The sequence below is a fragment of the Onychostoma macrolepis genome, chromosome 13, assembly GCF_012432095.1.
Source record: "Onychostoma macrolepis isolate SWU-2019 chromosome 13, ASM1243209v1, whole genome shotgun sequence".
NCBI classification, from domain to species: Eukaryota; Metazoa; Chordata; class Actinopteri; order Cypriniformes; family Cyprinidae; genus Onychostoma; species Onychostoma macrolepis.
The window spans coordinates 24,990,741-25,004,537 of NC_081167.1; the positions used below are offsets into that span (position 1 = coordinate 24,990,741).

General features: G+C 36.3%; 1 protein-coding gene across 4 annotated transcripts in view; it reads right to left on the reverse strand.

The window, feature by feature from the left end:
• Positions 1-13,797, reverse strand: part of crtac1b (cartilage acidic protein 1b) — a 91,145-nt gene that overhangs the window by 46,865 nt on the left and 30,483 nt on the right. For 2 of the 4 annotated variants that reach the window (XM_058796412.1, XM_058796413.1), the window contains exon 15: positions 9,536-9,626. In XM_058796412.1, coding sequence (XP_058652395.1) covers positions 9,583-9,626 — 44 coding nt within the window. In that variant the 3' untranslated portion in view covers positions 9,536-9,582. Of the gene's footprint in view, positions 1-7,172; positions 9,627-12,372; positions 13,764-13,797 lie in introns of those variants that run through there. The other 2 variants (XM_058796411.1, XM_058796410.1) reach the window with 2 other exon arrangements.

A 13,797-nucleotide genomic window follows, 5' to 3' on the forward strand; every position in this document is an offset into this window, starting at 1 on the left:
TACAGAAGTCAGTAGTGTCATTATTGACACTTGTTTCAGTTCAATAACAACATTGATGATTTAGAATTGGTCTATTTTGAAACATTTGATTCAGTTAAAAAGCTGGCAATTTGCTGGTTTACCAGCTACCAAGTTCCATAAAACAGCAACCAGCTTAAGCTGGAGTTGCCAGCAGGGCTTTGGTGCTTATTTAGTTTGGACAGTGACTGAGCTCTCTCTATTCATCCCCATCATGTACCGCAGGGGCCAAATTCAGCAGTGCCTCAGTTCACTGGCAGGCTTGACCCTTTGCAGCGCTCTAGGCTCATGTTCCTTCTGTTAGTTCCACCACATACCTGCACCTCAGAGGTTCAGTGTTTGGTGTCATGGACAATATGCCCAAACAGGGCAAAGATCTCCTCTGCTCATGGAGGATAATCGCAAATGGCAGCCCTTCTGGCAGCCTGTTTTTTTTAATTGTGTTTATTTATTTATTTTTTACGTAATTATTTTTTTGTACAATAAACTCTACCTCTGGTTTGTGCTTGTGCAGGGAGTCAAGGGAGCCAATGTAGACAGGAGCAGGTCCAACATGAAAATGCACCTTAGATAAAGTTTATTTTGACTGATGTGGTTCAGAGAAGATTGACTCACCAGCTGTTCGGAATGAGCTGTGAGATTTTTCATTGCTCTTGTTGGTTTCATGTTAAGCATATTTGCTAGACTCTCAGACATAATTCCTGCAAGAATGCATACTCATTATTTTCTTAAAATAAATAATGACCCTTTTCATAGTCTGCTGTGACTGACTTAGGAGTTTAAGTAAAAAAAAGTGGGCAGTAATAGTGCAGTATTAACTGTGCCAGGAAAGTAGTGATGAGCTTTCTATATTAGGCAATACTTGAATGAAGTATCATATGTAAATTATTATTTTTAGGGAATCAAATGAAGGATTTTGCACTGAAATACCACATACACAAGTGACACAACTGTTCATTTGCACAAACAAATGTAATCTTGTAACATTCATTCACTATGGGACTAAAGGTAACCATAACCATCAGCCATATAGTTTGAGGACAAGTCCCTCTAATATTGAGATTAGCAGTCAGTGTCTGTGGTGATTATGGCTCTGGAATAAAGAGAAAATGCAGTTTAAAGGAAAGCAGGCATGCTTGTAGTGTGAATGCAGATCACATTTGCTTTTCCATTGTTTTATTAAAGGTGCAATAGGAGATCTCAGAAAATGCTAACTTTAGCCTGATAGCACTGAAAGCGAACGTCCCACCCTCCCTGCAATCGCCGTCCAAAGCCACGCCCCCTGAACGCACATATGCTCAAAGAGCAGAATACCAGAGACAACATTAAATTACTACAATAGGCTACATCAAAGGTTTCCAATTACAGTCCTCGCGCCCTCCCCGCTCTGCACTTTTCATATGTATATCTTATAACGTCCGACGGTTGTTCTGTTCGACCGTAATAAGTGCCCTGCGAAGTGGACATCACCAGATATTCCGCCATGATTGCAGTTCAAAGCGTATGTTCCATACAAAGGGCATTAAAGTGTGCAAGCTGTGAATTAGAGGGTGACACAGGAGTGAATTTTGAAACCTCTCCCGTCCCACTCCCACAAAAAAAAAATCTCGTCCCGTCCCAATCCCACGAAAAAAACTCGGGGGAAATCCCGTCCCGTCCCACTCCCGGAAGAATTACTCCCATTCCCTCCCACTCCCGTTTTTTTTTTTTTTTTTTTTTAATACATTTTTTTTTGGCCGAAATCTGTCAGTTACAGTAAAAATATAGCACAGATCACAGCGTGCTTAGTTGAATAAAACCCCAAAATGTAGTTTTTTGTTATTATATTGAACTGAAAGCCAGTTTATGCACAGTGTAGGCTCTACAACACATTACATTTTATGTAAATCATCCATGCTAACACACACGTTTTCTATTTGAATTTAGTTTTTTCATTTGAAAGTAGACATTTCACTCTCTATAGATATATTTTTCAAAGACGGAGTTTCGAAGTTTCTCGCTCAGAGACCTAAAGCGCACCCTGATTGCTTTAAAGCGCAACGTTTTGTTGTTATTCTGAGTGCACACAAATAAACGAGTCTTTACAGATTCGAAAGATGTATTAGGCTACTTTTATCTGTATGACCAAAAATTACGGAGATTTTAAGACCAAGAGAGAGCACCGGCGCCTGTCCTGCAGCGAGCGCGCTATTCAGCTCCACTCTCCGCATAACACTTCAATAGCGCACATTTCTCTTGGTTAACATCATATTGAGCGGCCATGTAAAGTTGCTACTACATACATCTTTCAGATGAAAAGCCATATTTGAGGTTGTTGAATATTAGTGTGTATTACCACATAGTCCAGCCGTTAACGATCTGTCCGTCACGGACTGCGTCATTCACGCAGCCAAAAAGCAAACAGGAGGAGAGCGAGACAGGGCAACTAGAATTGTGTTCAGAATTAAAATATACAGTTTATAGTTTATTTATATAAAAGATATATTTGTGTATGTAGTTGGGTATGATTACTATTCCCGGTCCCGCCCACTCCCGATGACATTTTTTCCTGTCCCGTCCCAATCACGTGATTCGCAGCGATTTTGTTTCCCATCCTGCGGGATTCCCGTGACCCGTGGGAATCCCGAAAAAATGTCAGCCTCTACTGTGAATTTAAATTGTATTTATTTATTTATTGTATGTATTTATTGTGAAGACGCTGCACAGTGCAAATTCGTTGACAAAATATACGTTGACAGGCAGATAGGAAAGCCAATTAAAACGCTCGGACTGAGCGTTTTGATTGGACAAACATTTTTTGGTCCTACACCTTCCACCAAATATATAAATACAGATAAATACATTTAGACCACTTAACTTAATGATTGCTATCAGGATGTGAAGAGACTTTCAACCAGAATAACAAAAAATGTTTCTGAAGACAATTACCTATGGCACCTTTAATTCATTATTAAAATTTTATGATGAATATTGTTTGAAAAAGTTTTTTTTTGTTTTTTTTTATATCTTTGAAAGAAGTCTCTTATGCTCACCAAGGCAGCATTTATTTGATCTAAAATACAGTAAAACAGTAATATTCTCAAATAATATTACAATTTAAAATAACTTGTCTCCTAATTTGATATGTTTTAAAATGTCATTTATTCCTGTGTGGGTAAAGCTGAATTTTTAGCAGCCATTACTTTTATCTTCAGTGTCACAAGTCTTTATTTTTTATTTTGTTTATTTCTCAATCAGTCAATAAACAATATCTTACTGACCCCAAACTTACAGTATGAGAGGTCAAAAACCAAGATCAGGGCAACTGAGAGTGTATGTTGCACATGTTCACTTTTCTCTTCAAACAAGCACTGTTGATTCAATTTATTTATTTGTTTGTTAAAGTACATTCTTTTTTTTTTTTTTTTTGTCATGATGTATCCGTCTATATTTTCCACCATTTCTGACCTATAAAATTAAACTGGCTGTTTTTTTGTTTGTTTGTTTTTGTTTTACTGCTGTGCCTTTAAGACATGCAAACACATTTTTGCATGTAAAACAAGCAACAACAATTTGCTGCAAGCTTGTGGATTTGCTGTCTAATATATACTGTAGTTTTTAACTGCCCCATCCTTCAGTAACAGCCTCGTCATAAAACACGTTACATAAACAATCAGAGCAAAATTGGACTGAAATTATTGGGGACCTTGTTAAAAAAAGCCAAATAACTGCCATTGAAATAAACAACCTCCTTGAGCCATCCTACTTCATCCATCATTCCTCACTGTGACTGGACAGGCAACTTTCTCAATGCTGAATGAGTATTGTTACCATTTCAAAGTGAGTGGTAATATGTTGATGTTTAAGAAGGTTTCATAATGGTCTGTTTTCCACTGCATTTTCAGTGAAACCACTTTTTAAAGGTAAATTTGATTGTTCATGATACAACCCCTTCAACTCTCTGTTCATCGTCATTCGTTTCCCCATTTTATTTACGGTTCCCCACTTGTCCAAACTTACTGTAACCCACCTGTGAGCTTCTCAGCTCAGTTCTGACAGCCACTCATCTGATCTGTAATATGGTAGCGTTCATAGATCTCCTGTGCTGCTGCCTTCATGTTTCACTGCTGTGGCGATACCCACCCTGGCGCTGATCCATCAGGACTGTGGACTTCTGTAAATTGTACATGACTTGCACTAATAATGCATGAGCGTCTTTTTGTCTACATGTGGACTTCAGTCTTTAGTGAGTGAATGTCTGTAGTTGTCCTATTACAATGATGCTGTTGGGAGTTGCTGTTGGGAAGGTGATTATGCAGAAATGTGTTTCAGTCATCATGAACCAGTGCATAACCCTTTTGTTTTGTGTCATATGATATATTTTTGAGAGCAATTTACTGTGGGACCTAATTCTATCCTTTGAGAATTGAATGGATTATGAAAAATTGGCTTTTCTAGATTAGAGCTGGTTTGGTTTTCCAGCATTTTTTTTTTTTTTTTTTTGGAATTGCAAGCAGCAATGAATAGCACACAATAACATTAGGAACATGTTTTAAGAAAGTATATTTTGATTTTTAGTTCATGTTGATTGTTTGTTGGGCTGGAAAGTGACAAGTTGTTCAGGAAAGATTTTACAAGTAAATCTGCCAAACCTCTTTCACCCACAGCCAGTACGGTTTGACAAAACGGACTGCAAATCTGAAATATGTCTTGGCTTGGTTTGACTGACTGATTTCAAGTCTAATGATGGAGTATGAGGGGCCCTTCAACATTTACAATATTTAGTCTGAAAGGGCCCCGGGCTGATCCATACAAATCAGTAAAACATGACATAAAAATGAAAGTTACATTAAAAAGACATATTTTACCATTTGTTTATATGGACAAGCCTGCTATTTTAGACAGGTCATATATAATTCATATAAAGTGTCAGGCAGAGAGCGTCTAGCGTCATTCCATGAGTTTTCCACAATACTTACTTTTCATTTACATCAACAAATATTGGATGTGTATGACTGAATAGGTAAGATGGAAAATCCTACACGTCTCCTATAGGAAAAAATATTATTTGTGTTTTAAAATGTACTTTGATATGGCAAAATGTAAATACTAGTTTTGTATTAGATTATATTGTTTTGATCCAATTGTATAGAAGAAGAAAAAAACACTGGGGTATGATGCTTATGTCTTCCTAATGTATAATCATAACTTTCCATTAACTGTTTATTACTTTTGTTAGGAATATTATAAAATCTCTGGCTCATTGCTGCTACAGAGACAAATGTGTTTTATTATCTGTACTATTATACCTTGAATATATAACAAAGCAGCAAATATTTTGTTTGCTGTTTGTTTATTACTTTTATGTTGCATTCAAATAATGTATCAAAAAAAGAGTTTTATACCATTTATATAAAAAAAATATATTTATCCCCAAAACGTCTGGATGTGAGCAGGTTTCTAAAAAGAGCTATTGTCTTCTGCTTTTATCCAGAATGCCAACAGAAATAAAATGTTTTGTTGTTCCTCTGGAAACGAAGATCAGCTGAGTTTTTTCCCCTTCACATACACAGACAGCGCTAAAATGAAAACAGACTGATTTCTGGGCATGTGTGTGCTTCGGTTCACAAACACGGCAGGTTCATCATTTTGCTCAATCTCAACAGGCTAATTCAAGGTCCAGCTCACACACTCTCCAAAAAGTCATTCTCTCCCATAAGACATTAAGCAGCATTACTGGCTAGTGAAGAAGTCATATATTCTTATTTGAGAGGAAATGGTATTGCCCTTGATGTGACAGACGAGTATTCTGTGCCAGAGACGGGGGATTAGAGTTATGACTTTGGCAACCTCGGGCTGCGTTTGGTTCTGCAGTTTTATGGGGCATTTGCATTGGGTCTGTTCTTCCTCCAGGATATTAGTGCAGAGGAACAGATTCACCTGCTGATAAACCAAGCTTTGTGATTTTCAAATGGCAACAATGAATAAAAATGATTTGCTCCATGAGGATTGTTCGGAAAAATGCTACAAATGAAATCACTCAGTAAATGCTTTGTTACAGGATTTAGCTTTCTAAATCCAGAAGAACTGTGGCAACGTCTCAGAGATGCTTCAAGAAACTTACCAAGCCTCCTGAAAAAGTAAAAATAAAGTGTTACTATTTTTCTATTTGATGATGCTAGTGGTGCAGAAATGAAAGACCTTTAAATTCACAAGTGTTTATCAAACATCAATGAATTGTTAATTGTGTAAATTTACAAACGTTCGTTAAACATCTCCAGAGAAAAGCAGATAGTATGGTCATTTAAAGAAAGGTTACTTAAAACCCTGGAGTCATATTGTTTTGGACAATGATAAAAGAAAACAAAATAAGCAGCTATAACGAATTCAAGGCCTAAGTGCAATGTGAGCAAGAGTTTTTCCATGAGCGTATTTACTTATATTCCCCACAGCGGTAAACACGCAGGTCAGGGTCAGCAGATGAGAGACTTATTGAAATGCCGTTGATTTCCCATTTAAAAAGCAAACGTCATCCTCTTTGTCAACCGAGGGGAAAATTAAAATCAATCCAGCGTTAGAACACAGGCCAGCTTGGCGTTCTGGACTTTTAAAAACAAAGATGAATGAAATAGAAGGACTATAGCAGGCGGAGGCTGAAAGACTTATTGTTGTCTGAGAAGCAGACGTCATCATATATGCTAAATAGATCAAATTTTGTTATACATTCTTGTAAGGTCACTTTAAATAAAGTGACAATCATTTTGAAATTTCCAGGAAATGTTGCTCTAAAATGATTTTTCTGACTGGAACAGAGATGGATACGCCAGTAAAGTGCACTGCAATTTGTTGTTGTTGTTGTTGTTGTTTTCCAATATAAATGATAAATTATCTAATTTCGGGTTCAATATATACAAAACTGCCCTGACTAAATTCATTAAGATCAAGAAATCATCCTGTTGAATCAATGTCACATTAAAAATACAAAATCTTACAATATTTTACTGATCAACCGACTTTTAAGAACACAATTTATTAAATGAGATAAAATCTTGCTCACACTTGTCAGTCATCCATAATTTTGTCTCTTTAAATATTAAAACTTTATAAAATATTTTATAATTAACAATATAATATTATTTAGAGATATTATGAATATTTATATTTGAATATTTTTTTAAATATTTATTATACTTTTTTATATTTATATTTAACATACAAATATTATAATGACTATTTACCGCTCAACACTACACGCCTATGTATTTACACCGTCTTCAAATCCAGTGATCTGAGCACAATGTGTCTTCGTTTAATTTTCCCCCTTTAATGTGGCTGATTTTGATGTGATCACATTAACATGTGCAGAACATTCAGTACAGAGTGTGAATAAGATCTTAACAGAGGGAAAACTCCAATTCTTCATGCTTCTGATTGTTACATGGCAGTTTAATTGTGAACATGATCCTTTCAATCTTCATGGCACATTTCATTTATTATTTAAACACTCAGCCTGCAGAGCTTTCATAAGACAGGATGAACACAATACAGCCTGCATGACGTTTCTTTCATTTCTGGCTGGATTTAGTGTCTGCAAATATTATGCTTTGGCTGAATTTGGATCAGTCCTTTCAAAAGCCGTCCATGTTGGCTTTGGCTAACGGTGTTCGACTTCAAAGACTAGTGCTGAATGTGTTGTGTCTGTTGTAGGATGCAACATCTAGTGTACACTGAATCTAAATATGTGCTTTTGCAATAAGCTCTGTTGTCAGATACATTTAGCAATGTTATGAAAGGGAGGGTCTAATTCAAGGCTACAGCATGTTGTTTGTTTCCGAGGAAGACGTTGACCTGTTCAATGCCTTTGACTTCCATTCAAAAACAATCTTTCGGCCACACACCAAGACTGAAAAACATTGCACAAACTGCTTAAAACATTCCTAACCCCTCCTGTAATTCACAACGTTCATCTTAACCAGATAATAATGTGAATATTGGTCAAAAAAGAATGAATGCGTAATATCCAAAAACATCAAGCAAGAGTATTACATGAAAACTGACCAAAACTATTCTTGAATTATTTTAATCAGTCCAGTGTGTTTCATAAATGCCCAAACAAATCAACAGAGATCAGAAGAAAAAGTCTAGAAGATTTAATTCTTTAATCCATCATAGCCAAGTGTCCTCAAGTGCTTCATTTATGAGAAGGAGCCATTTTGGTTTGGCCTATTTACAATGTGAGGAACGCCAATGGCAGCAAACAATGGCAGTCAGTGATGTTCAGACCTCCCAAACCGAGTTACTGTATTCCTCCATCTAGAATACAAGCTATCAGTACCAATTTTATTCCCATTCTCTTCAACATCTAAGTGCTCGCTCTTTTTCTCTTTTTCAACCCCATCAATAGTTTATCAGTGCAAGCACAGTAGTGAAGCAGGAGAGAACAGCGAGAGAGAACCGAAGAACTGGCCAGGAGATGAATAATAGATTTGAATTTGTCTATGAATCTATTCTTGCCTCCACCAAATACAGTATATGGCCAAAAGTATGTGGACACCCAAAGAGCACTCCCATATGTGCTTTTAAACATTAAATCATAACATGGTTATTAATATAAGACAATTTGTTTTCAGTGGAATTAAAGGGCTATTCCCATTTATTTTTGAAGATGGTGTTCTTATAACTTTGGCACTATGGTGTATTTTATGCTTTTCTGCAATATAGGCTTGTTTGAAAAACATGCCTCTACAGCACCAACATTTTTGTTAGAAAACGTAGCTATACACAATTCTCCAGCTGAAATGAACACTAGTGCCATTAAACGCCAACAACTTTTCACACAAATTATGACTACAGGGGCAGATTATCAATAAATAAAGATGTTATGACCTTAAAACACTTTTACCATAGTGAATGATTAATAACCAGCTCCATATTTATGGCTTTTCTTATATTAATAAACTTGCTCTGTAGCTCACCCGGTACAGCACTGCACTTGCAATGCATAGCACGGTACACATTTTGTGAAACACAAGTAACAAAGCTCAATAAAAGAGCTCAAAGATTTGCAAATGTGTTTTGATCTCATGTTGCTTTTGTTCACACTATTATAAAGGTTTAAGGTGGGTTTAGTGTAGCTGGTACGTTATTTTCAAATGCAGTAGAGCATTAACCTTTTAGAACGAATCACCTACCACGATATGTACAACAACCAACGTAATAAAATGTTGCCACATTCACTTCATCGGTTTCTAAAAAAAACTATAAGTGCTTTTAGTGCGTCTCACTGGACATTGGTCTTTGAAAGTGCTGTGAAATGTGCGAAAAGCAATGCAATATCATTTTGTAGTAAAGTCAACTACAGGTCAAAACTCTACTTTTGCTAGTGTCACAGAACCATACTTTACAATGTGGAGAAAAAAAGCACAGAGAGATATATTCATCTCTTTCTGTAACATTAAGTCATTATCACTTCTCAAGAAACCATGTACCTTTAATAAATGGAAAATTTTAATAAAAATCATCCTGATGAGAAGCTCACCTGAGTGAGATGTCTTTCAGCGTTGTGTCTGGTACCACGTCTCTCGTCTACCTTGCTGGCTGGTCGCCCAGTAATGGCCAGAGGTGAGCACCTGGGTAAACAGGTATGTCAGTGGTATGAGTTCCACTAGTACTGAACCGTGAGACCCATGGCCCAGTGCTGCCCGCCATACACTTCACCCTTTAAACCCAGACCCAGCCTTTGGGATCTAATGTAGCATTCCAACACAACAAACACACACACACACACACACACACAGCGATCTCACATCTCAACAGACTGTTTGCTTTCCTCTCCCAGATTTGATCTTGCTCCATTTTTTTCCCTTTCATTCTCTTTCTTTATCTGTTTGTCTCTCGGGCTAACTGGGAGGCTGAAATCTGAAATATGTCTTGAATACTTGAGTGAGCCCCTGCAAGAAAGCAAGCTGTAACAGCCTCGGGTAACCCCTGTGCCCAACGTGCCCTGCTCTTCTTAAGGCGACCCTCCATACACCTGCTGAAGTTTGTGTTCGCTTTGGAGATGTTGAGACACTGAATAAACATTCAAACAACTTAGTTCATGAATGCATATATTTGTTTTGCTTAAAAGTTATGGTTTTGTGAGAATCATAAATAAAGCTGTTCTTATAAAACAAGGTTTTCAAGGAGGTTAAGGTCATTTGTACGGCTATACCATTCAAAAGATTTTATTTGATCAAATATATTAAAATAAATAAAATTCAGTTTGGATATATTTTAAAAAGTGATTTATTCCTGTGATAGCAATAGCATTCCTCCAGTCTTCAGTGTCACATGACCCTTCAGTAAGCATTTTAATATGCTGATTTGATCAAGAAACACTATTTTTATTAATAGACACTACATGCTTATTATCAATGTTGAAAGTTATTTTTTTCTTATTAATCCAAGTTCAAAAGAAAATAATTTGTTTGATTGTTTTGTATCAATAATGTTAAAGTTTTTACTGTCACTTTTGATCAATTTAATGTGAACTTACTGAATAAAAAATAAAATCTTACCAACAATTTTCAAACAGTACTGTGGAAGATTCAAACTTGTTTTATTTAGGTTTTAGGTTTTAAGTTTTATTTTAATATAGCAATGTTAGTTAATATTTGTAAGGTTATAAAGTGTTACTGAGAAAAGCTAGCCTTGTATAGAGAGAGAACGGAAGCCCCTTTCTGCCTCGTGTATACATTTTTATTATTTTATTATATATTATTTTTCTTAATTTTTTTTTACTTCGGGAGGCTCATAGATGTTGAACATTGCTGCGACAAAAAACAAGACAATAAACAAAACAGAAAAAGGTCTTGACTTTATTTTACACATGGATCCCAAATTATAGCGAATTCTGCAAAAGAAAATGAGCAACTATTCATTCAAAAACCAAAAGACGGGACCAAGTCAACATTGCCATCTTTTCACTGAAAGTATAGACTTATGTGCTATTTCCATATAAATCATTTCTACATAAAAGTGGAGATTACATCTTCATCGGGAGCAACTCATCATATAATCTGATTAATCATTCAGTACTTCAGTATTGATCCCTGTTGAAAACACCAGTTTATGTTGTGTTTTGCATGCTGGTCTGATGCCCAAGCTTCTTAACTAGCTTAACTAGTCTTTTTACTGGAAAATCATGCTGATTAAGCAGCTCAAACCACTCTAGACTAGCATAGAAACTCATGCTGGCATTTTCAACAGAATCGCTTTGGCAGAAATTACAAAGACAGATCATATTTTCACATATCCCTTTACCATGACATGCATTTATTAAGATTCCACACTGTGCCTTTCCTTGAAACCATGACACTGAGGTAAGCTTGATTTAATCTGCTCTCTAACTACATGTATCATTTAAATAATAATTATAGGTGGCATCTGTCAGCTCTTGTGAGATCTGACATTTTTCCCGAAGCAGTCGGCACATGTTTCGTCTGAGTCATGACATGGAAAATTAGAACAGTGTAATAAAATAAAGAGAATCTATTCGCCCCCGGAGACTGAGGGGTCTTTAGCCAATGCACACATCATGAGTCAGTTCAGAAGTTATTTAACACCTCCATCAGAGACCACAGTGAATTCATATCAAATGTTACTGGTGCGACTGTTCAAAAGCATTGAGTCCAGTGATGACAATACACAATGTTTAAAAAATGCAGCGAATGTGGATTCTGAGCTCTGTAGCAACACAGATGCACTGAAATCGGTGATCCTGTATAAGCAGTCTCATTTCAGTCGAGGACATTCTGTAGGAAATAATATTTACATCCAAAGCAAACGGAGCTCGTACTGCATTTTAAAATGTGTTTTTCATTGAGCCACACACGGTTCATTAACCTTTGGTGAATATTCTGCATAGCAATCTGTAATATTCCCAATAACTAGGGTTGAAAATGCTAAATTAAATCAATTTATAAAAATGCACAAACATCTACAATACATAGTAATGCACTTACTAAGCCGACCAGTTTAGAATAAGGGGAAAAATCCAAAGCTATTACCAGTGATTAATGACTTCAAAGGTTAGTTCACCAACAAATAAAATTCTGTCATTGTGTATTTTCTTATCCTCTAAAAGGACCAAAACAAAACACAATAAAAGTGGTCCATATGATTTGTGTGCTTTCTTTCCAGACTTCTGAAGCCACTGGCAAGCTTTGTGTGAGAAACAGGCCATAATTTTCATTGAAAAATGACCTATACATTGGTCTGTTCTTCACACAAAATGGTCTTATCTCTTAAAAAGACTGTATGGATTAGAGACGCTCAACTATTTTAGGGGGGGGGGGTTAAGCTTTTTTCTTTATGTCTATGTATGGGGGTGATTATGTGAAGATTCTTTTCTATGTTCTGTAAAAATAAATAACATACGAGCCTAAAAATAAAATGAAGATGTGTAATGACAATTGTGACAATTTTCATATTTGCATGAAACATTCAATTTTACAATGAGTAGTTCACGTGCGAAAAAAAAATTTGTTTTAATATTTCTCATTTCAATTTCAATTTTTTTTGGGGTGAAATTTACTAGCAATAACTGAGTGAAAATTGTTTCAAATAAATCCTACACCAAATTCTTTTCATTGTATTTACATATGTTCAACTTGTATTATACAATATGCATGAACCATTCCTTTAAATTTCTGCTTATTTCTCACACAAAACTATTATTTGTCTTGACTACGCAAGACTGCACAGAAGTTGTATAGACTACTTTTAAGGTGTTTTTTTCCCTCTCTCTCTCTTTTTTGGACAATGGCCATGGACACATTTTTATAGAAAATGACTGTACTCTATATTTTAAAGTTAAAATATTTTAAAGTAATTTTTGCTTATGGTCATGGTAAATTATTAAATAAAAAGGCATCATATCCTATCAAAGCAATAACCAACACTCAAATGAAACCTTGACATATTACTTTTGTAGTATTTAAAGCTGAGAAAGTCTATTAAAATATGATTAAAAATAAAAGATTTACTTCACAATGTGGTCTGGGTCTATGTTTCTGCAGCTAGATGACTGTGAAATCCCATATGTATAAATCTGAACAACATTTTGCTAAATGAAACTGTGTTTTGCAATACTCATCCATGCCAAAAACATGCACCAATCCCAAGGGCAGTCGGGAGAACTGGTGAGGGTCAAAAGTGTACAGTACGAATCTCTCGTGAATGTATTATTCAGAGCACAAGGAATGTAACCTTGCGTGAAACAGATGGCCGGGCATATGCTCTCCTGGAAAACCTGCTAACACGCTGCTGCTGATTTGAGACTGAATGCACTAGAATCGCCTGTAACACGCTGGGACACGGCCTTTCATAAAGATCATTACAATCACAATCTTATCCCACATCACAGTTGATGAACATGAAGATCTTTGTGTGGGAATACTTGTTTTATCTTAAAAACAGGGATCTTTTGTGGTTCCCAACTGGAAAGCGAAGCATTATTTATACAGGTCTGTTAATGACGACATTGCAAGAGCAACAGGTCCATGGAGAGTTCATTTTACAGCTGACTCCCAAACACCTCAGTGCGAAAACGAAAGGAAAGCAGACCAAGCAGGGTGAAAGATGTCAGAAGAGGGGAGGCACTGCCCTTCATGCCCCCAAGCAAGCAGTAAAGACAGCAAGAAGAGTTAGTACGAGAGGCCAAAGATGGGAAGCCAAGAGCTTGGAGGCTGAGGATCTGTTTCCTCCAAAATAAGCCACCTGGGCTGCAGAGAAAAAGGAAAGAGAAGCAAACTACAC